The sequence below is a fragment of the Bipolaris victoriae genome (genome assembly GCF_000527765.1).
Source record: "Bipolaris victoriae FI3 unplaced genomic scaffold scaffold_38, whole genome shotgun sequence".
Taxonomy (NCBI): domain Eukaryota; kingdom Fungi; phylum Ascomycota; class Dothideomycetes; order Pleosporales; family Pleosporaceae; genus Bipolaris; species Bipolaris victoriae.
Window position 1 is genome coordinate 237,509 of NW_014575354.1, and position 23,375 is coordinate 260,883.

At 52.3% G+C, this 23,375-nt stretch overlaps 7 protein-coding genes across 7 annotated transcripts; 6 read left to right on the forward strand and 1 right to left on the reverse strand.

Annotated features, from left to right (window-relative positions):
- Nucleotides 1–931: 931 nt before the first annotated feature.
- COCVIDRAFT_26305 (hypothetical protein) lies at nucleotides 932–4,197 on the forward strand (the record flags this gene model as incomplete). The annotated part of the gene is made up of 8 exons (XM_014701567.1): nucleotides 932–1,022; nucleotides 1,085–1,172; nucleotides 1,227–1,240; nucleotides 1,294–1,337; nucleotides 1,386–1,675; nucleotides 1,722–2,056; nucleotides 2,107–4,046; nucleotides 4,096–4,197. 8 exons carry the CDS (start codon nucleotides 932–934, stop codon nucleotides 4,195–4,197), a joined length of 2,904 nt encoding a protein of 967 aa, XP_014557053.1.
- Nucleotides 4,198–4,946: 749 nt separating this feature from the next.
- On the forward strand, nucleotides 4,947–7,233 carry COCVIDRAFT_26306 (hypothetical protein; the record flags this gene model as incomplete). The annotated part of the gene is made up of 3 exons (XM_014701568.1): nucleotides 4,947–4,995; nucleotides 5,063–6,352; nucleotides 6,401–7,233. The coding sequence occupies 3 exons, from the start codon at nucleotides 4,947–4,949 to the stop codon at nucleotides 7,231–7,233; spliced, it is 2,172 nt and encodes a 723-aa protein (XP_014557054.1).
- Nucleotides 7,234–13,506: 6,273 nt separating this feature from the next.
- On the reverse strand, nucleotides 13,507–13,883 carry COCVIDRAFT_37454 (hypothetical protein; the record flags this gene model as incomplete). The annotated part of the gene is made up of 2 exons (XM_014701634.1): nucleotides 13,507–13,756; nucleotides 13,816–13,883. The coding sequence occupies 2 exons, from the start codon at nucleotides 13,881–13,883 to the stop codon at nucleotides 13,507–13,509; spliced, it is 318 nt and encodes a 105-aa protein (XP_014557120.1).
- Nucleotides 13,884–14,016: 133 nt separating this feature from the next.
- COCVIDRAFT_15676 (hypothetical protein) lies at nucleotides 14,017–15,975 on the forward strand (the record flags this gene model as incomplete). Its single annotated transcript, XM_014701551.1, has 6 exons — nucleotides 14,017–14,156; nucleotides 14,370–14,418; nucleotides 14,500–15,182; nucleotides 15,226–15,495; nucleotides 15,542–15,709; nucleotides 15,834–15,975. 6 exons carry the CDS (start codon nucleotides 14,017–14,019, stop codon nucleotides 15,973–15,975), a joined length of 1,452 nt encoding a protein of 483 aa, XP_014557037.1.
- Nucleotides 15,976–16,691: 716 nt separating this feature from the next.
- Nucleotides 16,692–18,052, forward strand: COCVIDRAFT_26307 (hypothetical protein; the record flags this gene model as incomplete). Its single annotated transcript, XM_014701569.1, has 2 exons — nucleotides 16,692–17,280; nucleotides 17,334–18,052. The coding sequence occupies 2 exons, from the start codon at nucleotides 16,692–16,694 to the stop codon at nucleotides 18,050–18,052; spliced, it is 1,308 nt and encodes a 435-aa protein (XP_014557055.1).
- A 1,177-nt stretch (nucleotides 18,053–19,229) lies between these two features.
- On the forward strand, nucleotides 19,230–19,535 carry COCVIDRAFT_98198 (hypothetical protein; the record flags this gene model as incomplete). The annotated part of the gene is made up of 1 exon (XM_014701635.1): nucleotides 19,230–19,535. One exon carries the CDS (start codon nucleotides 19,230–19,232, stop codon nucleotides 19,533–19,535), a length of 306 nt encoding a protein of 101 aa, XP_014557121.1.
- Nucleotides 19,536–20,786: 1,251 nt separating this feature from the next.
- COCVIDRAFT_98132 (hypothetical protein) lies at nucleotides 20,787–20,969 on the forward strand (the record flags this gene model as incomplete). Its single annotated transcript, XM_014701636.1, has 1 exon — nucleotides 20,787–20,969. A coding segment is annotated over one exon (183 nt), but the record flags the coding sequence as incomplete, so codon positions are not given.
- Between the last annotated feature and the right edge of the window lie 2,406 nt (nucleotides 20,970–23,375).

Consider the following 23,375-nt stretch of genomic DNA (forward strand, 5'->3'; position numbering starts at 1 on the left):
GCGTTTATTGAGTGTTTACGAGGCGTGGGATGGCGACTGTGCCTGGCTTGGATCGAACTTACGAGGACGCTTACGATTGATAAGATGATCGAAAGTGCCAAATGTTAATCAAAGTTTTCTTGACACCTTCACCCGTCTGTGTAAAGCGCGTGTCGTGTACTACTAAGTTTGATCTTCAATGTATCTGACTAACAATCGCAAGATGACGTCTTCCTTCCTGCATAGTATATGCATGGTACTAGAATGTTCGCAGCAGCTACCAGAGTCTCCATTGCTGTTTCTGGGAAAGTGTACGGGACGCGTCTTGCGCATATGCTCAACCTGGCCTATTCATGTCAAACACATGGCAGTGTCGGTAGGGTAGCGATCGAGGCTGAAGGAACTCCGTGTGCGTGCGGTTGGATACATGGTCAGCGCTTCTTTTTTCCAGGAAATTTCATCGTCCATCACTAGCAGAGAGCAGGTGGCAACATGGTGCATGTCCTCCCCTCGTGGTCGCCATGTCGGGTGCTAGTCAGAGTCGCAGTCTCCTTGCACCGTGTGGAACCAGCGACGCACACGAGAACCCTGTCCGTCTTGGCACCTCATGGGTAGAGCATGCAACCATCCACTTCGCCGACACGAGTGCGTGGACGTATTTGACTGTATAGCCTCGTGCAGCAGCATGCGCAGTGTTTCCCTGTGACTCCCGTCTTTTCTTTTTCACTTTTGGTTGCGTCTTAATTCTGTCGTCCGGCTCTCCATTCTGCTGACGGCCGCCCCTTTCGCGAACTATCCGCCTCCGGTCCTTAGAGCGCACGTCGGCATAAACCCTGCTCTGAGGCCCGTACCGCTACATCCCATAGCATAGTGCACCAACACCGCCGCATTGTCGGGCTATCTACCAGGTGGGAACCGCCCACCCACCACCACCACCTCAACTACCACCAGCATGGCGGCCTCGGTCACCTCCAAGATGGCGGCGAGGGCTGGTGGAGGGCTGTTCAGTCGAGATCAGACAGGCAACGTGCCTACCATGCGAGGTATGCGCACTTCCCGCCAGCACCATTACCACCAGCGACCGCAGCTTACTCATTGTGCGCAGGACTCGTGTCGTTTATCGCTGACTTGAGAAATGCTCGCGCCCGTGAGCTCGAGGAGAAGCGGATCAACAAGGAATTGGCAAACATACGGTGGGTGCATGATGCCGCGTTCTAAGCAACATCGGATGGCTAACAACGTTACAGGCAAAAGTTCAGAGGTACTACCCACCTGCGTTTTCTGCTTGCTTTGGTCTGACAATAATTCCATCAGATGCCGGATTGAACGGCTACCAGAAGAAGAAATACGTCTGCAAGGTACATAAGCCGCAGCACAACCACATCCATCCTTACTGACAGTCGCAGCTCCTGTACATATACATTCTCGGTTGGAACGTCGATTTCGGACATCTCGAAGCGGTCAATCTTGTCTCGGCCACCAAATACTCGGAAAAACAGATTGGTTACCTCGCCGTTACTCTATTCTTACACGAAGAACACGAACTCCTACACCTGGTCGTCAACAGCATTAGAAAGGACCTGTTGGATCACAATGAGCTCAACAACTGTCTGGCATTGCATGCGATTGCAAACGTGGGTGGCAAGGAGCTGGGAGAGGCATTGAGTGCGGAGGTTCACAGACTCCTCATCTCACCGTAAGTTCCATAGGACGAAGCACATGACAAGGCTGACACGGCATAGGGCTTCCAAAGCATTCGTCAAGAAGAAGGCAGCCCTCACACTTCTGCGTTTATACCGGAAACACCCTGCAATCGTGCAACACGAATGGGCCGAACGAATAATATCGCTCATGGATGACCCCGACATGGGCGTTGCACTCTCCGTCACATCACTAGTCACGGCACTCGTTCAAGACAACGCCGAACAATACAAGGGAAGCTACGTCAAGGCCGCGAACAGGCTCAAACGGATAGTAGTCGACAATGAGTGTGCCGAGGGATACTTCTACTACAAGGTGCCTTGTCCCTGGATCCTGGTCAAGCTGCTCAAGCTATTGCAGTACTACCCACCTCCTGGTCTGTATACCCTCTGGTCACCTGCAGTGGACTCTTACTAACCAAAGCAGAGGATTCGCATATTCGATCACTCATTCGTGAGTCGCTTCAGAAGATCATGGACTCGGCGCTCGAGATGCCAAAGAATGTGCAACAGAACAATGCGCAGAATGCCGTCCTTTTCGAAGCAATTAACCTTGTCATTCACCTCGATACAGAGCAAGATCTAATGGTGCAGATTTCACAGCGACTAGGCAAATTCATCGCCTCTAGGGAGACTAACGTGCGGTATCTGGGACTGGAAGCCATGACGCATTTGGCTGCTCGATCAGAAAACCTCGACCCCATTAAGAAGCATCAGGCCATCATTATCGGCTCTCTAAGAGACAGGGATATTAGCGTACGGAGACAGGGTCTGGATCTACTCTACAGCATGTGTGACCCGACAAATGCCCAGGCAATCGTGAACGAACTCTTACGCTACCTGCAATCCGCCGACTATGCTATACGAGAAGAGATGGTACTCAAAATTGCAATTTTGACCGAGAAGTATGCTACGGATGTTCAGTGGTACGTCGACATATCGTTACGATTGATTGCAATGGCGGGAGACCACGTCAGTGACGAAGTGTGGCAACGTGTTATTCAAATCACCACCAACAACGAAGAACTCCAGGTGTATGCCGCCCAGACTATCCTACAGTACATCAAGGCGGACTGTCACGAAACGCTTGTAAAGATCGGAGGATACTTGCTTGGAGAGTTTGGTCATTTGATTGCGGACAACAAAGGATGCAGTCCGATCGAGCAATTCATGGCACTGAGCGCAAAGATGCGAGGCTGCTCATCAAGCACGAGAGCCATACTTCTCTCGTGCTATGTCAAGTATGTCAACTTGTTCCCTGAGATCAAGCCACAGCTTCTCCAAGCATTCCGCGCTTACAGCCACTCACTCGACTCGGAGCTTCAGCAAAGAGCATGCGAATACCTTACCCTTGCTACGATGCCAACAGACAACCTATTACGAACCGTATGCGACGAGATGCCTCCATACCCAGAACGAACATCAGCCCTACTTTCACGACTACATCAGAAGCACGCCACTACCAGCGACAAGCGGACATGGGTCGTCGGTGGCAAGGACGCGAATGCAGACCTCAAAGAGTTCGGTCTTGCAAGGTCGAATACATCTGCTGGTGTCAAAAGAAGCCTCACAGAGCCATTGTCGAAAGAAGCCAGGACTGGTGCAGCGAATGGCTCAAACGGTGTTGCTACAATTTCGAGCGACCTGGAGGGTCTTGACCTGAACATTGACATGACCACGTCCAAAGCACCGAACCTTGCAAGCGCTGCTCACTTGAGTCCAGACTGGGAAATTGGATACAACCGCCTCCTTCTCCGGCCTGAAGGAGTGTTGTATGAAGATCAGCAAATACAAGTTGGTTTGCGGACGGAGTACAGAGGGCAACTGGGTGCTCTCATCTTCTACTTTACGAACAAGTCACAGTTCCCGATGGGCTCATTTACCACGACGCTCGACAATAGATCTTCGGAAACCCTGAAGACAGATATCAAGGGTCTGCCAGATACTACGATCCCGCCCGAGGGCCAGACCCAGCAAACAATCATGTTCGAATGCAAGAATGTCTTCGTCGACCCACCTACCATCCGCATATCCTACCTTGCAGGCGCTCTACAAGCTCTGACCCTCCAACTTCCAGTACTCCTACACAAGTACATGGAGGGTGCCGAACTCAGCTCAGAGGATTTCTTCAAGCGCTGGAAGCAGATTGGCGGTGCTCCCCGCGAAGCACAGAGTATCTTTGGTCTCGTTAATAAGAACAGAACCATGAACTCAGACTTTGTACAAAAGGTGGTCAAGGGCTTCAAGTGGGGTATTGTCTCTGGTGTAGACCCCAATGTGAAGAATGTGGTTGGTGCTACAGTGTTGCATTCAAGCGAGGGCAAGTTCGGATGTCTGCTGAGACTGGAGCCGAACTTTGAGACTCAGGTATGTTGAGATTATGGCAAAAGACGCGCATCAAACTAACGCCGTGTAGATGTACCGCATCACTATTCGCGCCACTGACGAGTCGGTACCGCCTGTCCTCGTGAAGGCCATGGAGAGCCGGCTTGCGCAGGGCATTGAAGGTCTAGCTTAGGCACCAGACCGCTACGCTTCGTAAATACGATATTCTTACGCCGTAACCCGTTCAATTGAGGCACCTGTTTCGGACAAAAAATTCAGAGTGTTCATAAATTTAATCATATTGGTGGAGACATGGAAGAGCCTGCGATAATGGAGACTGTTTAGAGTATGAAGTCGTGGGAGAAGACAATGGTGGAAGTGATGCGCATACCCTTTAAGTCACATAGCATGAGCAAGCACACATTGGAGCGTTTGTTTTGCCATTGGTAGTGGAATTATTTTTTGCGCCAATTATACCGCGTGTCCTTGATATATGGTGTGTGACGACTTTAACCGCACGTACTTGGGATTGTCTCTACTGAAAGCACCAAGTAGAAAAGTCACCTGATTCTCACGCAGGTACATGGACGCAAAGGACGAACTACTAGAATGCGGCAGAAGTGCCGGCATACCTGTTGGACTGGAAACACGGGTGAGAGACGGAGGCGGGGTCTCGGCGTGAACCATACGAAGCCGTCACGGCCAGGTCAGTGATGGGATGCCACTCCGGTTGGGCCTGTCACTCTGGCCAATCATCTCGGCTCCAGATTCGGACAAATAGTGCGGAGGCGGGAGGCGTGCAACCATCACGTGCAGCGACACCCGTCACCCACGCCTTGTCCCATCTCTCGTGTTTATGAAGACGACAGCTGTTCCGTGGCCTAATACACGCGCGCTTTGACGTCTACCCTGACAGCGAGACGTGCTGTTGTTTGCGCCGAAATGTTGGCCACCTTTGCCGCTAACAACGAGTTTTTCAGGAAGCGCAAAAGTACGACCAACAAAGTGACAGAGCGGCGGTGCGCGAGACAGGAACAAGTCAGCTAACGGCACCGCAGGAGTCCACCGCGCATGTGAATCATGCAAGAAGCGGAGAAAGCGCTGCAGCCACACTTTTGACGACGAGGGCAGTACTTTTGAAGACGACAAGGCCAGTACTGGAATCGGAAGCTCTTCCCAAAGTGGACACGCACCCAACCATACCTCAGATCCTCGTGGGCCTTCTGCGAACGGGCATTACCATGCCCAAGATCCAAGAGGGCCCCGTGGGGACCTGCATTCTCACGGCCATGCCCAGTCCACAATGCCGCCGTCACAAAGCCCGGCCTCCGACCAAACCGCCCAGACTCCACCAAACTTCTTGGGCTACCTGAACCCAGAAGCTGTCTTGCGAGAGCAAGTCCATTCGGAGCGAGGAAAGACAGCATCATCGCCCGGCCCACCTCCTATCGGCCAATGGGTTGAGGAGCGAGACCAGAGGCCAAATTCGACGCAGATAGGGCCCCATACTGCGCGTATCGTCGAAACAGGACCGCAGTCTAACCAAGAATCTCAAATATCCCGCGCTCTCTTGACGTATCTGGAAGCTGTCGGGGTAGATATTCTGCCCTCCCGGGCAAACCAAACTGCCCTTCTTGAGATTTACTTCAACTACGTTCATCCCCTGCTGCCACTGGTGGATAAGGATCTCTTTTACGAGCAATACAACCATGGCCGAGAACCTAGGATACTGATGCAAGCAATCTGCATTGTGGCATCGAAGCACGCAACCGCTGCAAAACACCTATACCTAGGAAACACTGCTCAGCCAATGAACCCGCGCGAGTTTTCACAGAGACTGTACAATGCCGTCATAGTCGGAATTGAAGCAAAGCTCGAAAAGAACCGTGTCGTGCTCATTCAAGTACTCGCTTTGATATCACTCCACTGCGAAGGACCAGATGGCGCTGAGCAAGCTTCGATGCATCTTGCTCAAGCTATACATCATGCTCACACATTCGGTCTCCAGTTTGGTCACCAGTGGAAGAATCAGAGCTCCGAGTCGCAAGGCAACCTGGAAGATGTCTTTTGGTGTTTGTGGAGTCTTGACAAGATCAATGCCTGCATGAATGGACGTCCTCTACTTATGCATGACCGAGACAATAGCTTGAGGCAGCTGCCATCGGATCCCGAGAAGCGGTCGAGCCCTTTTGGTATCTGGCTTCAGATATCAGAGATGCTGGACAAGGTCATTGATTACTACCGGCCTGGTAGAGCAGCCGAAGAGACGGGTTGGGAAGGCGATGACTTTCTGGGATTCGAGGAGATGGTTGGAGATGGTGAAGACAAACTCGATGGTCCGATTATGAGTGAGTGCTCAAGTTGGTATTGTATCCATGATTTCCTGACATGTCTAGGTCTTTTGTCACTGTTCCACCATACCATGTGCATGGCTTCACACAAGTCACTTTCGATTAATGCCCCAGTCAAGTCGACACCTTCGTATGTTCGCCAGAGTCTGTCAGCAACAAGAGTCATCCATCTTCTCAACGCCGAATCTCCTGAGCTCCTTCCGCCACTACCCATTGTTCCGTATGCGCTCGGAGTAGCTCTCAGCGTAGTATACCGCCACTTCCGGTCCCGCCGTCTCAAGGTCCACGTCAATCGCGCTACTGAAGAACTGAAGCAGTGTGTACGTCTGCTCGATCGTCTACGTAACGCATGGTGGGCAGCAGGCACAATGGCCGATCTCGGACGAGCAGTCCTCAGCAACGCAGCCGGCCGCAACACCACAACTGCTAATACGCCCATGCCCGTAACATCAGAGCCCCGTCACCCCGAATCCAAGACTGGCCCTCCAACACCACAGAACCCACAAAACACCCAAGCCCCACCCTCTAATCAGCCCCAACACTGGCAACAAGATATGGAAACTCGCATCGACCCCCGTCTCCAACACAACCAGCAGCCTCATTCCCACGCAAACTCACCCATGACTAGTCTTCTGAATCCTATACCACCAACACCTGGCCAGCACCCAACGAGCAGCGAGCGCGCCGATCGAGCGCCCTTGACGGGTCCTCCAGCGGGCTTCGGCTTCGCAGAGCAATCACCCGACTGGCTCAATTTCGACGCTGCGTTTGAGAATTTCGAGGGCTTGTTGGGGAGTTCGGGCGCGGACCTGAGTAATGAGTTGTTTAAGCCGTTGGGGTATGAGACGCTTGAGGGATTTTTGGATCCTGCTGCTTGATGGGAGAGGAAGTCGGTTTTACAGGAGTTGTGGTTGTGGTTGTATATATGTCTGTGGCTATGGACATGGGGTGGGTTTTTCTTAATTAGGTTGGGCGGGTAATGGTTTGCTGTTTTGATGGAAACATTTGGGTCTGGATTGGGAAATGGATGAACAACAATATAGTTATGGGTGCTTATGAGAAATATTGCAATGTTTTGAATGTGAGATTTTATCTTTTATTATTGTCGACACATCTTGTTACTCGGGACTTTCGTCATTAGTCTCTCTTTACAGCTTGGGGATACAGCATGCACTCCGAATCCTGATCAAGATTGCATCATCCCATGATATCTCAACGCTGTATTCAAGTAGATACGAATATGTTTTACCTATGTCATCGATTAGGCACGTTATGTTCTGGAACTGTAGCATTTTTTTTCTTCGCAGCAAGTATTTTTCGGTGTATCTGGAATGCGAAACGAGGGAGATCACATATGTCGATAGATCAGGTTACAGGAATCAGGAGGGGATATTGGACATGCATGTAGCGAACAAAAGAGAAGAAGACAAGTAAACAGAATTGTTTTACGTAAATAAAGGCAGATACCACGCTGAAGAGAGAAAGTATGCTATTTTCAGTAAAAAACCGCGTCACTGATTATTCGTACTCGACTCTAACTCTTGCAGCACCGCTGATGGGAGATTATAAAACAAGCACATCACAGTACCTATTTACAGAATCCCTATTTCATAATGAGAAAAAGTAATTATTTCTCTTTCCATTCCAGCTCTAAATCTCTGCACACGTTACTGAGGCCACTAAATCAATGCTGATGAATGCTGTGGCTGCCAAAACAAGCATGATTAAAGAAAATAATAATAATACAGCCATTACATCCATATTTGCTAAGTAAAAAAATGCGGGTCATCGTGTTTACTATTCAGCTAGACGCAAATCGAGTTTCCACTGGTGTTGTTTTTATTTTCGTACCTACTAGCTTGGGATAATCTCGTAATATCGGTTCAGCACCGCCCATTCTGCTGACGAAGACCCCCCCAATACGAAAAAAAAGTACGAAACTAGACTCACCCCACTTCCAAGTGCCGCGTATACTGGTACTTCTATTTTTTTTTCCCAGCTTCCACTCCCCCTATTTTTGCTGACGGAGCGGCCGGTAGTGGAGAGAGACTAGACTTTATTGGTGATTCAAGAAAGTTTTTACGTGCGGCATTATGGTTTTCCGATGACGACGACGACGACGACGACGACGACGACGACGACGACGACGAATGTCTGAGATTCACGGTTGTTGCCGCTGCTCTTGTCTCCACCATCAGCACCCAGCCCAGCTTGAGGAAAAGTTTATTCAAAGGGGCCTGAGGCAGACTCACTCTCACGCACACACATTACGGTTGCTCAGCATATGCCACACCTGAGCTGAAGAGCGAGGTCTTTCTTTGTTCCAGTAACCGCCCAAAGTCCACAACGCCACTCACCCCTATTACTCACAGCACGAAACTAAAAACTATGCAGACCATTTCATGGCGGACCAACCTCGATCTCAGCAGGATCACAGGTGTCTTACACTCCCACCCTCAACCTCTCACCACTCCGCCTCGCCCATGCATATCCATCCGAGACACCGGCGCCAAACCTACCCATCCAAAGACTCCCAAAAAAAGAAGAGCCGTCCATGTGTAGGACTTTGAGTACGTACATTCTTATCCGCACCATGCCTGTTGGCCCAACCAAGTAAACTCCTACGCCGCATCCATGCCTTTGCATGGCACCAGCGCGTATGTACAGTAGATATCGTACATTTACCTTTTTGCGGTAAACTTGTTCAAACTCCACACATCATAACCCCCCCCCCACCAACAACACCGAGAGAAGGGAGCGGCGGCTCTACGGTTACCAGAGCTACAGCCGCCCGGGTTGAACAGTGACTTACATATTTTTGATACACGCACATACATACGATATATTCATAGAACGCGTTGGTTCTGAGGTGGGGAGGGGGGAGTGATGCGGCTAATGCGTAGTGTATGTAGACCCGGGCGGTTAACCAAACCCCCCTTCCCCCCCGCTACTATTTTCAGTAACGACAACCCGCTCTCTCTCTCTCTCTATTTCTTTGAATGTCCCACCTCCAACCATCTTCTGTGGTGAACCCCCCCCCTCTCCCCCCCCCGCAAAACGCCACGAACGCAAGTGCAACCGTGCTGAAAAAGTTATGGCGTGCAGATGCGTTAACCGTGCCGCGGGGAAGGGGGGGGGGCGGAGAAGGCGGAGCCCCTCAAGGACCCCTTGCTTTGTCCACTCGAAAGGGTTCAACACATGCTGACGCGATGTTGTTTCGTTTTGTATGTATCTAAAGGGAGGGGGAGGCGAAAGGGCAGGTTGCAGGTAGGTATCTACGAATGGATAGATGGGCGTTACGCGGATGGCTGATGTTATACACTCTACCGGGCGTCTATGTACACCAGTAGACGCGTATGCGTTTTAGTATAGCATCAAGACATGTATGTTACGAGGTATGCTGGTAACATCAAACATGCTGACGAGAGGGGGATTCATCATAACTGGTGACATGTGCAGATGGGCTGATGGGCGATTTTTTTTTAAACCACCAAGCATGTTCCCTTCGTAAGTGTATGTGTATGGATGGCGGTCTGACGACCAAGTCACGGTGCTACCATGGGTAAACGTAAACGCGAGTGTAGCTCTTACTCAACTCCGCCCGCCCATCCGCTCCGCCCCATGTTGAAGGGACACTTGTTTCAGATTCAGGTTTGAAGACGCTGACGAAGAAAAAAAGGTGGAGTGAGCGAGAGAGAGGCGGCGGAGCGGGTTACGTTGGTTGCGCAATCGAAACCCGACCGGTGAGGCGGGAAGAAGAGAGACATATTGGCCCAAGTGGCAAAGTATGGAATACGGGGGTGGTGGTGGTTTCTGGTTCCGTTGTTGGGCCCGTTGGGCCGGTGTACGAGAATGGTTATTCGCGGGTTACATGGTACACATAGGCTACCACAGCCTCGTTGCGCGCGCTTGCTTGCTGCCTGCGAGACAAGAAGTTTCGTAGGGTGAATCCGTGTAAGGAATAACCCTGTGGCGAAAAGAAAGAAGAAGATGGAGCTTGTAAATGTGTCGTCAATGCCAAAATGAGGCGAAACATGGTACTCGCAACGAGCGTCATCAGCCGCTGTGCGCGTGAGCAGCCGGTAATACGTAGTAGTTTGGGTCTCTTTTTTGCCTTTCCTTTCTTTTTTTGGGATCGCTAGGTTGCAGGGCTGCCCTCCCCAACGGCCCGCCTGGCAGACCCTGCGCGACACACCGATTTAGACAGGAAGAGCGCAACCACGTGAGAAGCGATACACTATTGCGGGTGTGCACAGAGCCCCGGAATCTCGTGTTTGCTGCAGCGAAAAAAAAGGTTCGTGCATGTGCAGACTGGAGAATGAGGCTGAGTGGGTGGCGAGAAAGTAAGGTTTTGGTTGATTCAAGCAAGAGTCACATGCTCGTAGGCAGAAGGTTGATCGAAAGGGGGAGCATGATGGCGCAAAAAGGCGAGCTCACGTGCGCGGGCGGCTTGAGATGGTGCTCGATACAATTCATGGGCAGGCGGCCCAACGCTAGACAAGCTACAAGGTTGGCGCCTGTAATGCCAAATCGCTTATGGCGGCTACGCTCCCTCCGTGGGAGGAAGGAGAGAAGGAAAACGCTATGGCGGTGACGTAGAGCTATTGAGCTTGGGGGGCAATATGTCGGCACGACTCTTTGAGATTTTTATTTGCTCATGCAACAAAGGGCCGTCGGGGAGGAAAAGAAGGTGAGAAGAAAGTTATGAATAGCAGTACGCAAATGGAAGGAGGTGGTCTTGGCAACAGCTGACTTGGAAGGTGCCGAAGAATGCTAGAATAGAGCAAGGGGGTGTGTTGAGAGGAGAAATAATCGGGAGATCATCAGATTTCATTATGACTGCATAACTCGCCGTAAGTACAATACGTTGGTTTTCAGTGGCCCCGACAAGCGTGGTGCTGGTGCGATGTGCACAGGGCAAATATCGTACACATCATCAAAGGTTGCAAGGGGAAGAAAAGAAGACGATAGAACAGAGTATGGAAAGAAAAAAAAGAGGGTCCGCTGGGCCCCCTAAAACCATGAGCATATTTGCTGCCAGTAAAGCAACAGATAGATTATTGTTTCCTTAGTCATTAACAACGACGATCCGGCGCAACTCCCCTAAAGAAAATGGTGCCACTTTCTTGCGGCTTGGTGGAAATTTGGGGCCAACAAACAAAGCGAACAGAACAGCGTCAAGGTCATAACTTTACTATAACTTACTAGTCTGAGCGGCGCGGGTGTGCCAGCACGCCCAAGGGAAAAAAAAGAAGACTATGGCCAAATAATAATTTAAAAGGGCCATTTGGAAGGAACGACCACGACGGCATACACCGGAAAAGGCCCGAAAAGGACGTGCCGCCGATCCAATCTTGCGAGGGAGAAAGAGAGCGAGGAGAGAGAAAGGGCAGGATTTAGGTTTGGGAAAAGTTTGGTTCGGTGATTAGCTGCCGCTGACTAGGGGGATGGGAGGGGGCACTAGGACACGTGTATGCCAATGGAGAGAAGCAACAAAGCTCACACCCCAATGTGATCTTCGGTGCCGACTAGAAGGGACCCTTTGTAAGCGAAAGATTTGGGAGTTTAATTTCGAGGCGCCAGCGAGTTGGATTCCATGGAATCATGGCCTATGCGGGCGATCTTGTGAACCATGGTGGAGCAAAAGACGGGTGGCTTTCCCTAAAAGTGAGTTTTCTTGGGAGGGGGAAGTTGTTCAATGATGATTATGATGGTCGGCTACGCTGAGTCCAGTGTTGGGGTTCTTGGGACGGTGGGCAAGCCATTGTATCATGAGGCCGATTACCCTGAGCATCCGCGGCCGTATCATTGGCGTGACATGCAAGTGAGCATTGTTGGGCGAAAGTGGCTGATGCGATGATGAAGAAAAGAAAAGAAAAGTCTATCTGCACACACGGGTTCCTTTCCTTTGTGTGTCCAAGGACGTAGGCTGCAGAGTTGATCCAGAGGGTCCGGGTATAGCAACTTTGGAGAGTGTATAGGTGTATCAGAAATATAGTGATGTGCAGGGTACTGCATCACTTGGCGGGCGGGCGGATATGATGACATTTCTTGTGACTGTTCAGCCGTGTGCGGCAATCATGGCTCAAGACGCGCAAGTCAGTCCGAGAGATGCCCCACTAGCGCCGATGCCATGGTAAGTAGACAGTGTCAGACAGAGATGGATACAGTAAGCATGGAGCGATACAACGGCCAAACCTGCTGTGTCGGAACAGCTGACTACCCATGCAGATAGTCCTTCTGCAGTGCATGAGTTGTGTAGTAAAAGAAAAAAGTAAACACAGAACGCCCCCACGAAGTTTGGTCGAGCCATGGCAGTGGCGAAACGTTAATGCCTGAATGACTAAGGGTTGATCTGACAGGTTTGCGGGCCGACTGTAAGCGGCATTCCGTATGGCCTGGTACGATGCAAATCTACTATTTTATTGTCGAGAATACGAGATGCAGAGCTATTGTAATGTAGACCTAGTAAATAGTTGAAGCTATACCGAGAGAACACGGCCACATTGGGTGGCGGCATTGCCGAATGCAAGGCAAGGACGAGGGTCGTCATTACACTCTGTGTGACAGGTATATGTAGTCTTTTTTAGATGTTTATAATAATAGGCATGCAGCACTTGGACAGTTATGCCATCGATAGACACGGGAAGTGCGAGCAGTAGCTAGTTAGTATGTATACGTTTGATAAAGAGCCAAGCCAAACCAGAGCTAAGCAAGTAGATGGGAATGGAGAATTTACGATGCCAGTTGGATGTTGCTCATGAATCGACACTGTAGTTTTGAGGCCGAATGAACATGTTTAGTTTCGCAGGTGAGGATCAAAAGGTCACAGCATGAGACCTGTCGTGTCATGAGGTTGAATGACTGTGTAAACAACTCCTTTCTTTTGTAAAAGCAACAATACCCTTTGGGCAAATCAATGAGGCAGGACCAACCAGAGCAAAGCAAGGGTAGTAAGATGAGGCTGGACACGTATCTACAAGTGTATCTGGTGACCGTCTAGTTTCTACTCGGATGGAGCAAGTAGATTGCCATGGTGGCTGGTCTCAGTCGACCGGTAGGCGCCACGTCGCAGAATGTACCAGCCATCAAGAGCAATGCCGTGCAGACGAGAGGGTGGAGTGGATGTTTTGTTGCTCACACGGCCGCGGTTAGAGTTTGAGGAGGCTAGGAGGTTGACATGGAGGGGGCAGGCTTATTGTCCAAGGGCAGCTATCGATAAGAAGGTCAAACGTAGGTACCGGAGCTAGGCCAATGACAGCTCGCTTGACTCCATCTGGCGGTGAATATGTAACTTTGGACAAGTCGACTGAAACGCTCAAGCTTTGCGGAGAAGACATGGCAGGGAGGAGTGCATGAATGCGAATCAGACATTTGCATGGATGGCACACGCACACATGGCTGAAGAGTAGTTTGGGGGCGGATGGAAAGGGAGGGGGTGAAAGGCAGAGGCAGATGACGAGCAGATGCTGATGATGATGATGATGATGATGAACAATGGTGCATTGGGGGGATGCATACGAGGCATACCACATGGCTGCAAGTGGTCGAGCGGTACTTAGCACTGTGCAAGTAATGTGCTGCTGTGTGAAGAGATTGCTAGCGCAGGCCAGGCAGATTAGCACCGCGTATACATTGTGGCTCAGCCGTCACCCGCGGCCATGCCCTTGGGAACGGCTCTAGTATGTGATGAGAGGGCCGACGATATTGTGGCCGCCGTGGGAGCGGCGTGCGAAGGAACAATTTCGCTCATCGATGATCTCCATTGTCTCTGCTCACAGACTCACAGACTCCCGTTCTCGTAGGTTTAGCCAGCCGGGCGGCGGACCTGATTGGCGTCTGTGCCCACGCACGGATGAGGACGGAAAGCAAGGAAAAAGAATTGGAAGCTGCAGGTGGGTTGCACGGGTGTCTCGCTTGCAGACAAGGTTTGCAATCTGGCGGATATGGCAGCTTCTGACGGTTCGTATGCAGACATGGATACGGGGGGTGGTGGATGCTAGAGCGTTATTAGGATTCGAGCGGGTACGAGTGGAAGGGTGTGGAAGGGTGTGGGTGTGGGTGTAAGTAGTAGGAGTGGGCGGTGGAAGTGCAAGTGGAAGCAGTCATGGAAGCAAGGCCAGCTGTACTGTTACGATTCACAGGCCGAGTGGGTGGCCGTGGATCACGACGAGTTGGCGACCGGTATATTGCGCAATGCGCCACGACTGCGACTGGCAAGACGACGACGACGAATGACCGGTGTGACTGGGACAGCAACGAGGCGGCGACGGTGGTGGGCGGTGACGGGCAGTGGTCACAGGACAGGGTGGAGGACGGTGATTGGCACAAAAGTCAGAAATGATGGCGGGTGGGATTGGCTGGGGGTGGACACAGGGTGGAAAATTCTGGTAGACGTAGCGCCACGGCAGGAGCAGGAACGAACGGTTCGGTTAGTCATTGGCACAGAGGGCAATATGGGCAGGCGGCCAATGGCGACGAGTCACCGCGGGCAGGCGCTGGGCTGGATCGGGCAGCGGCAAGCAGGGCCCCAGGGAAGGCGGCTGTTCACGTTGGTGGCCACGGAGCCAGAGGGCAGGAGCGAGCCAGGACACGGGCAGTGGGCGCGAGCAGCGAGCAGCGAGCAGCGAGCAGCGAGGGAAGGAGCATGGCAGATTGAGGGACAGACCCTGTTGCTGCTGGCGTGTGGAGGGAGGGCGCGAGGCAGGAAGCCAGCCACTCCACCCACTCGAAACCGAAACGCGAGGGCAGGAGCGAGATTGAGATTGGAGGCCGCAGTGGGCCTGGTTGCTTTCGAGGGCTTGTTGGTGTGGCATGGCATGGCATGGTAAGGGCAGGACCTGCGGGCGGCATGACAGTCAAAGATGCAGGCCGCAGTGCCGCAGCGTTGCGAGATCGTCGTTTGGACGGGCGTGCATTCGTCATGGGAGGGGGGCCAGCGCAGACTATCGAACGCCGGCCGTGCACTCGCACTCGCGGCTTTTGTCGACGTCGTCAGCCTGGCCGGGCTCTGGCACATGGGCGCCGAGGGCCCAGACGGCGCTAGAACAGAAGCGGACTAGGGCCAATCTCTCAGCCTTTGGGTGCTTTGGGCCTGGGGCGCGGCGCGGTCGTTTTCGGAGGGCGAGTGGGCCCGCGCGGTGGGCCGTGACAACTATCGAGCGAGGCTTGGGACGGCGGGCATAGCGGCCATGGATGGGCGGAGGCGGCGAATCAGTGGCAGGCAAGAGCAGGGCGACAGGTGTCCTCGCTGCGGGCTGACGAGCAGCGCAGCGCAAGTCGACGACGGCCACGGCAGAGTGCAGGCGGGCCCCTCGAGGCTGCTGCACTTGTCGCGTCGAGCCCCCGCTGGTGGTGTGTCACCCTCGCCCTGCTGACGGCCCAGCTGATTCGCCCTTGGCCACAGCCGACGGCCAGCCGCCATGATTCACACCCTCCCACCCGGTAGCTGCATGACGGCCTTTGTTGGACCCCCTAGCCTCCACCGCGCCCGCCTGGACTGGCCACAGACGGCCCACGCCCTGCTGCTGCGCCCGCTTGGACCACCTCTGCCCCCAGCACGCCGGCCAGGGTGCGCTGCACTGCACCACTCGACAGGCGCCAGTGGATCCAGACGTTAGCCTGCCTGTGCGTCCGTGTGCCACTCTGTGTGTGGGTGTGTGTGAGTCTGAGGGCAGCGACGAGTGTGAGCGATGGCGCATATCGCTCATGGCCGCCTGCACTCGCTCTGTCGCCCCATCCACATTCGTCATAGCGCCCCTCCTTCCCTATATTTACCAAAGACCGGGGCCACCCGCCTGGCCAATAGCCGCCCGCCGACGCCCCAGCTCGCCTCTCTTTATCACTGCTGCCCAGCCGTGCCCATACACATACATCATATCCCGCCTCACACTTTACATACACACCCTCCTCCCCGACTACTTACCACTACCTCCTCCACAACAACAAACAACAAACAATCCCTTCCTCCCTCTCTCTCCTCTACCTCTACCTCACACCAACTATAACTCCTTTTCACACACGCTCTCACACACAATCACATTCCTTCGCAAAAAAACCTTTTCGCTCCTGCTCCCTGCCAAAAAGGTTTCTGCACAACCACCATCAGACAAGTCACGTGACTTGCCTCTTCCGGTTGACTCACCAAAAAACCACATATCCTTTATAATAGCGTCTTCTTTCTAGTCGGAGCCCTCCGTCCAGGATTTTCTCGTTGCCTCTTTCCTCCGGACAAAGGCCACTCTACCGCATTTCCCCGGACTCTCCGCTGACTTTGTCCTTGAGGCCTTGATTGGACCTGCGAGGACTCTTCACCTCTTCCATCCCAACCATTAACATGTACCCGACGCCCCCAGCTTCTCCCTCCCAAAATGGATTCTGCGCGCCGGAAGATCGCTTAGGCCAAGTCCTGGCTGGACGCCTCCAGCTGACTGGCGTCCTTGGTGTTGGAGCCTACGGCGTTGTCTACACAGCCGTCGACATCCAGACCAACATTCCCTATGCCGTAAAGGCGCTCAACAAGGTTGGTCTTGAGCCTCGCCAAAGAAAGTTCCAGCAGCGTGAGATCCAGCTGCACCACCAGGCCAGCGCACACCCCAATGTCGTCTCGCTCGTCAAGATCATGGACGCGCCTGACTGCACCTATGTGGTGATTGAGTACTGCCCAGAGGGCGATCTCTTCTCAAACATCACCGAGCAGGGCAAATACGTTGGTAATGATGCCATGGCCAAGCGCGCCTTTCTCCAGGTTTTGGATGCCGTCGAGTACTGCCACTCCATTGGAATCTACCACAGGGACCTCAAGCCGGAAAACGTTCTCGTCACTGACCAAGGAATGACCTGCAAGCTTGCCGATTTTGGACTCGCCACCACTGACCCCGTTACCTCGGACTTTGGCTGCGGCTCGACCTTTTACATGTCTCCAGGTAGGATTATGCAACCGTCAACAATCAACAAGTCACGTGCTAACCTTGTACAGAATGTCAGACATCATCACCCAAGCCTTACTCATGCTACGCATCGGCCCCCAACGATGTCTGGAGCCTTGGTGTCATGCTCGTCAACCTCACATGCGGCCGCAACCCATGGAAGCGCGCCTCATTTGACGACAGCACTTTCCGTGCCTTCATGAAAGACCCCAAGTTCCTCAAGACCATTCTTCCCGTCTCTGACGAGCTCGATGCTGTTCTGAGGCGCATGTTTGAGTTCAACCCAGCCAAGCGAGCCACCATTCCCGAGATCCGCGACATGATCATGCGATGCTCGTCCTTCACAGCTACCAAGTCGGCCGTTTCCTCGCCAATGCCCACTCCTTCCTTTGGCCCAGTCGACTACGCCCAGGATGCCGCCTACAACCAGTACTACCAAACTCCCGCCGTTCCCCAGTTTGCTCCTCTCCCTGGCTCAGCTTACGCCCCATCGCCCTTCCAGTCGTCGACCTCTTCGGGAAGCTCAAACTCTGACGGCGAGTCCGTCTTCTCTGCTTGCTCGTCGGCCTCGTCGGCTTCTTCCAACTCGTCGTACCACGTCTCGCAGTCGCAGCTTCCCAAGTTTTCTTCGCGCGTTCCTCAACCCCAACAATACGTTTCTCCTCAGCCTCCCGCCAACACCTGGTTCCAGCCTTTCATCCAGGCTGCCAACCTGGTCAAGCACGTCTCCTTCCAGCCTTCGATCATGGCCCCGGTTCACGTCTACTAGACTGCTCTTCTCCTCCATGGCCCCTCTTCCATGGACTTTTTTGCTTACGAATACGCTTCTTGTCTATGTGTTTATACTATTTTCGAAAAGTCATGATGAGATGAACAGCCATTGATTTCTCGTTAGGTGTTGGGGTGGTTTGTTTTTCCTTTTCTTATTTTTTTTCCCCACCGCGTTACAAAATTAGACCAGTACGGGCAAATTTCTGGTCTTCAACATTAGAATTTTCTGGCCGCGATGGCTTAGCATGTTTAACTCTGTCAAGCAGCCTTGATGGCATAGAGTCTGTTTCTTCGGCTACTTCAATGGGCTTTTGCCGCAAGGGTTAGGGAGTGGGTTTTTTGGGCATTTCTCGGAGTTGTCCCTGTTTGAGCGTTGGGCTCGTCGAAGCCCTCGCTCTATTACGTTCATTTAACTTTTCATATCAAAGATACCAGAGCAAATAGCTCAACAATGTACGTTAGTAGGTCCCAAAAAGAAGGACAAGCACAATTTGCCTTGAGCAAATATCCAAATGACAAAAAAACATACCCAATGGCGCCTGCAGCAATAGTTGCAGGCGACCAGCCAAAAGCAAGCCACTTCCTCCCACATCTACAGTCTTGGTAGTGACATGTGTGTCTATCTCTTTTGATATCCAACATTTGTTCATGTCCAGCTCTACCCTGTTGTCGCAGTCGTAGTCGCCAACTACTGGTCTCGATGACCACTAGCCCACGTATCCGGCCCACTCGAGTCAAGGTGCCACAACGCATCAATCTGCAGCCTCCCCACCACGATTCTGCATCCAGCCCAAAGCACACATGAACTAGTGTGCAAAATCAAAATGGCATCCAACCACGGCCCTAGTCTCTCCACCATCGAAGCTCCACGCCCCGGCCGTCGTCCGTATGCATCTGTCAAGTCCCCACAGCCATGGATGCAAGTGGCCTAGCGCCAACAGCAAATCACCGGTTCCACTACGGCATGAGGTGTGCATACATAACCTTCTGCGTGATGACCATGTAAGTGTGCAGTAGTCTGTCTTGATCTGTCCCAGATGATTGGCTCGAAGCTGCGCCTCTTCTTGTCCCCTTGGCCCGTACAGGCTTAACGCACATGTCCAAATGGATGAATCGCAGATGGCCGTCAACGGATATCAGACGCAGGTGTTGAGGGGACAGTGGTGGGGCGATTGATGACTACATTGCGGGATCGAGACTCCTTGGTTGGGGCTGGACTCTGGCTGTGTGGTTTTTTTGACTTTGGCGCCCTGGTCTCTTTGATTGTTATTTTTTTTTACCCTTGGAGCAGGTGTTTGTTGGGAAAGAGAGAGCAGCCGCCCAACCGGCCGCCGCTCAGACCACGCGATGTTGAAACCCCCCCCCCCCATGTCAAGACGTTTTTGTCAAAACAGCAACAAACAGTGTACACACATTCTCTTTACTCATGTCTGATAAACATACATACTACTACTCATAAAGACAAGTCTCTAGCTGCATGATCGTCCGCAAGCACCTGATTCCTGATGCTTGTTGCAACTCAATACCCGCAAAAGAATGAAAACGACACGTAGGCAGCAAACAGTGAGCAGGTTTCAGTCCTCGCAACCCTCAGTCGTTGCCAAAGGGGGACTCTTTGTCTCTCTATCTTGCTCGTTGATGCTTGACGCCGGGTCAGCTGCCCACCATGGCTGGCTGGGCTGGCTGACTGGCTGGATGGTTTCCCGAATCAACCACCAAACGTCCCTCAGCCTCCGTTGGCCTTGTGTCGTCTCGGCTGTCGGTCCTTCTCGGCCACATAGCGCGTCGCGTAGAAATCTATGTAGGCCTGTATGTATGGATGTACATAGGCATGTGGATGTGTATCTGCCTACATGTACCTTGACCTGCAGAGGGGGCGTCACCGGAATCGCGATGGGCCACCGTTAGATCACTTTTTTGTTTTGGCGGCAGCCAATCCCCATGCATGCAAGCGAGAGCGGATGACGAAGAAAAAGTAATGTACGTCACGTGCCTCGGGCCTGCAATATCAGCAACGCCGTTGGTTGACGTGCAGCCTACAGTAGCTGGCTGGCTGTCATGGGCAGCAAGTGTCTAGGCAGAGCTGGTGCCAAGCCGCGCGGCTGGAAAAGTGAGTCTTGCCAGTCCATTCACCAGGCAGCCTCTTGTTCCTTCTGCCGCTAGCCCATACGAAGAAATGCCTCAATCTCATCCTTTTGCATCATCGCAAATCATCTCGCAGCCACCGTCGACGTCTGCCCATGCACCCTTTCTGTGTGCTCCCCAATCCTATGGAGCCAGCTGTGCAAATCCGGCCATGACTTTTACAGCTTATATCGCTAATTTGCCGAAATCAAGTGCACAGATATTGTCCCGATCAAGGCATCATGTATTGATTCGTTGGATGAATACATACTCACACACACACGTCTACAGGCATCCACTTTTGTCTCTGACGCTCGCTCACCGAGCAACAGCAATGTCACCCAAAACGACGATGCCACGATCCGAAGGAATGGCCTGGCCCCGGCAACGGCTCAGGATCTACACCTGCTTCCATCAGCTCGTAATTTCGAATCCATGTCTACGAAACAAACCCTAGAAGGCGTTGAGACTCGCTCCACTCATCCTTGGTTAACCGCTGGAGACTAACACGATTCATCGCCACTCGCCTAGACATCCCATGTGTCCCTTACCGTGCTTGCATATCCTTGATTTTTTCCGAAGCCGCCGCCTGTTCGTAACGACTTTCCATTGTCCCTCCCATTCAGGCTGCCTTGTCCCAGCCACAAAAACGCCTCGTTTTGCTTCTTTTGGTCAAAGCAAGATCCATCAGTGTGTGCCTCGCTTCTTGTCACGCGGCTGCTGGCGGGTCAATCCTCGCAAGTGTGTCCTTTGGGACGTGGCAGGCCGCACACCGGACACCTTCTTTTTGACTAGGGATTGCTACCTTTGCTCAAAAGTAAGGACTGAGCCTTGCACAGTAACCTTCGTGGCTGTTTGCCCCCGTGTCACAGTAATACGGGAAGCCATCGTCTGTATGTACACGTGCCCGGCTTGTCGGGTCCGCATACTGATCTTGTAGATGGCATCTGTGCTGTGCTTTGGAGCCTAGACACCAAGCACTAGGCTTTCCTTTTGAATCTGGGGCACGGCCTCATCCCGTGAATCATCCCTTCATCAAGGCTGACACTTTGACAGCACATGTGCATGGTTGTGCGGTTGTGCGGCTGTGCATGTGCTACAAGCAAGTGGTACTGTGCCTAGCAGCCAAGTTGACATGAGCATAGTCGAAGCTCGTCCTCTACCATGTTTCGACGAAATCTAGCAATTCTCTGGATCAGGCACTGAACAATCGCACCATGCAATGTCTCGTGGGCGGCTCATGCCAAACACCTTGCCCTGCTCGTAGTCGTACGTAGATCACCATGCTTCGCCTAGGTCGAGAGGCTTACATTTTGTTTGCTACACAAGGAAACATGCAAATGGCACATGCTGGTTACACAGCCTGCCTCAAGTCACCGCTCAGTCTCCTCAGCCACGTTAGAGTAACATTTTACGAGAATATCACATCGTTGATCAGTCATGGCACAAATCCCCCACACCTGGCACAGCGTAGTGCCAACTGTCAGCGTGTGTCCGGCCCCGCCGTATGCTAAGAATTGCTCTTTCTACAAAAGCCATCATCGATTGCTCGGGTAGTACAATCATCATCTCATATGGCTGGCTGCAGAAGAACTCATACCTTTGTGCCATGTACGTGTACCACTGCGTTTGAGCTCGCTACATCCCCCACACGTACGACTGAAGGTATTGGCTCTGCCGCCTTCCCGTATCCGAGACACCGGCCATTTCCAGTACATACGTAAATCATGGGCCGGGAAAGGCATGTGGTATAATCGGCAACGAGAAGCAAGCGACAGCCCATTGTTCCATGCCTGGAACTGCGCACAAAGAGAAGGAGCGTGGAACTGGCAGGTGGCGGGCGTTCCGAAGTGTATGCGTACATGCACTTTATTACCCATTGAGTAAATCACTCGTTCGGTCAGTTTCAACGTCTGCTGTACGGCCTTGAATGGCATGACAGCTGGAAATGTGCTCCCTTTGCACATCCTACAAGGAAACGCTTTCCGGGCCAAGCGCCTACTGATATGACCATGTTTGCCTTTTGCTCGTTCGGACAGTGAAAACGACACCCAAAACCCATGAAGTTGGTACCCTACACAAGGCTGCATGATCGGTCATCAGCACAGGGCATTGGGCATGAAGGAGCGTCGGCCATCGTTCGCTCATGCCAAGTGTGCAACGCTACGGGGTGCGACCTGTCTTCTCTACACCCATGTTGTTGACTAGCTTCATCGACTTGACGCGTTAAGCGCACTACTACACAATCACTTACTATTCCGAAGACCGTTATCGTCAATATGGTCACCAGCTAACATGTGCGGTGGGATGGGATACTGCAGGTACACCGAGTCTTGCCGAACCCGCGAGATATGCGGTCAAGAGCAAGAACACGGTACGGAAACGATGCGTGTCCCTCGGATCGGCAAAGAAAAGCGCTTATAGAATCTGCAAGGAGTGGTTTTGGCCGATTCGCATCTGTAGCGAAAGAAGAATATATCGATCGGGAGTCTCCGACATATGGTTCCCCAGCCTATCCTGACACTCCTCACATGTCTCTCTCTCTCTTCACTTCAATCTCCGAACTCGTACGATTTACACTCCAGGTCCACAAAGCCAACGCCGTTACCGTGCTCCGCTACCAGTAGCAGCAGCCAAACTAGTACCCCACTGGCGCAGATAAAACCACACTATGCTTTTTGTTCCTATCCACAACTCGGAGCACCACTAACAACTAGCCTCCCACTAACCTTTCCGAAAGGAAAAAAAGTAAAGGACCCTTTCAGCCTCTGGGGAGAATGCAAGAAAAGAAAGAAGCCAGTCTGGATCAAGTTTCTAACGACTAACATTCTTCTTTTCCATCTCAACTGTTTACGTATTTCCGCGGGCTGATATTCTCCTCACCCCCGCGGCGGCCAGAAAAGAAAACTACAAAAATTGAATGGTAGGCATGAGCATGAATAAGTGAGAGTGAGAGTGAGAGAGTGAGGGAAAAAAAAGAAACATCTCAGCAAAAACTTTGACTTTTGTGTCCCATTCCCATCCCACACCATCACCTCAATGCATCGGAGAAATTCGTATTTCCAAACTTTCAACCTATGCTTAGATTAGACAAACCCATCCACACAAAAATTAGTAGAGAACGCCGCGCATGATCGGGACCCAAAATCGGGCGGGTTGGAGCCCTTGGCCGTTTTTTCTTGCCCCCCCCCCCCCCC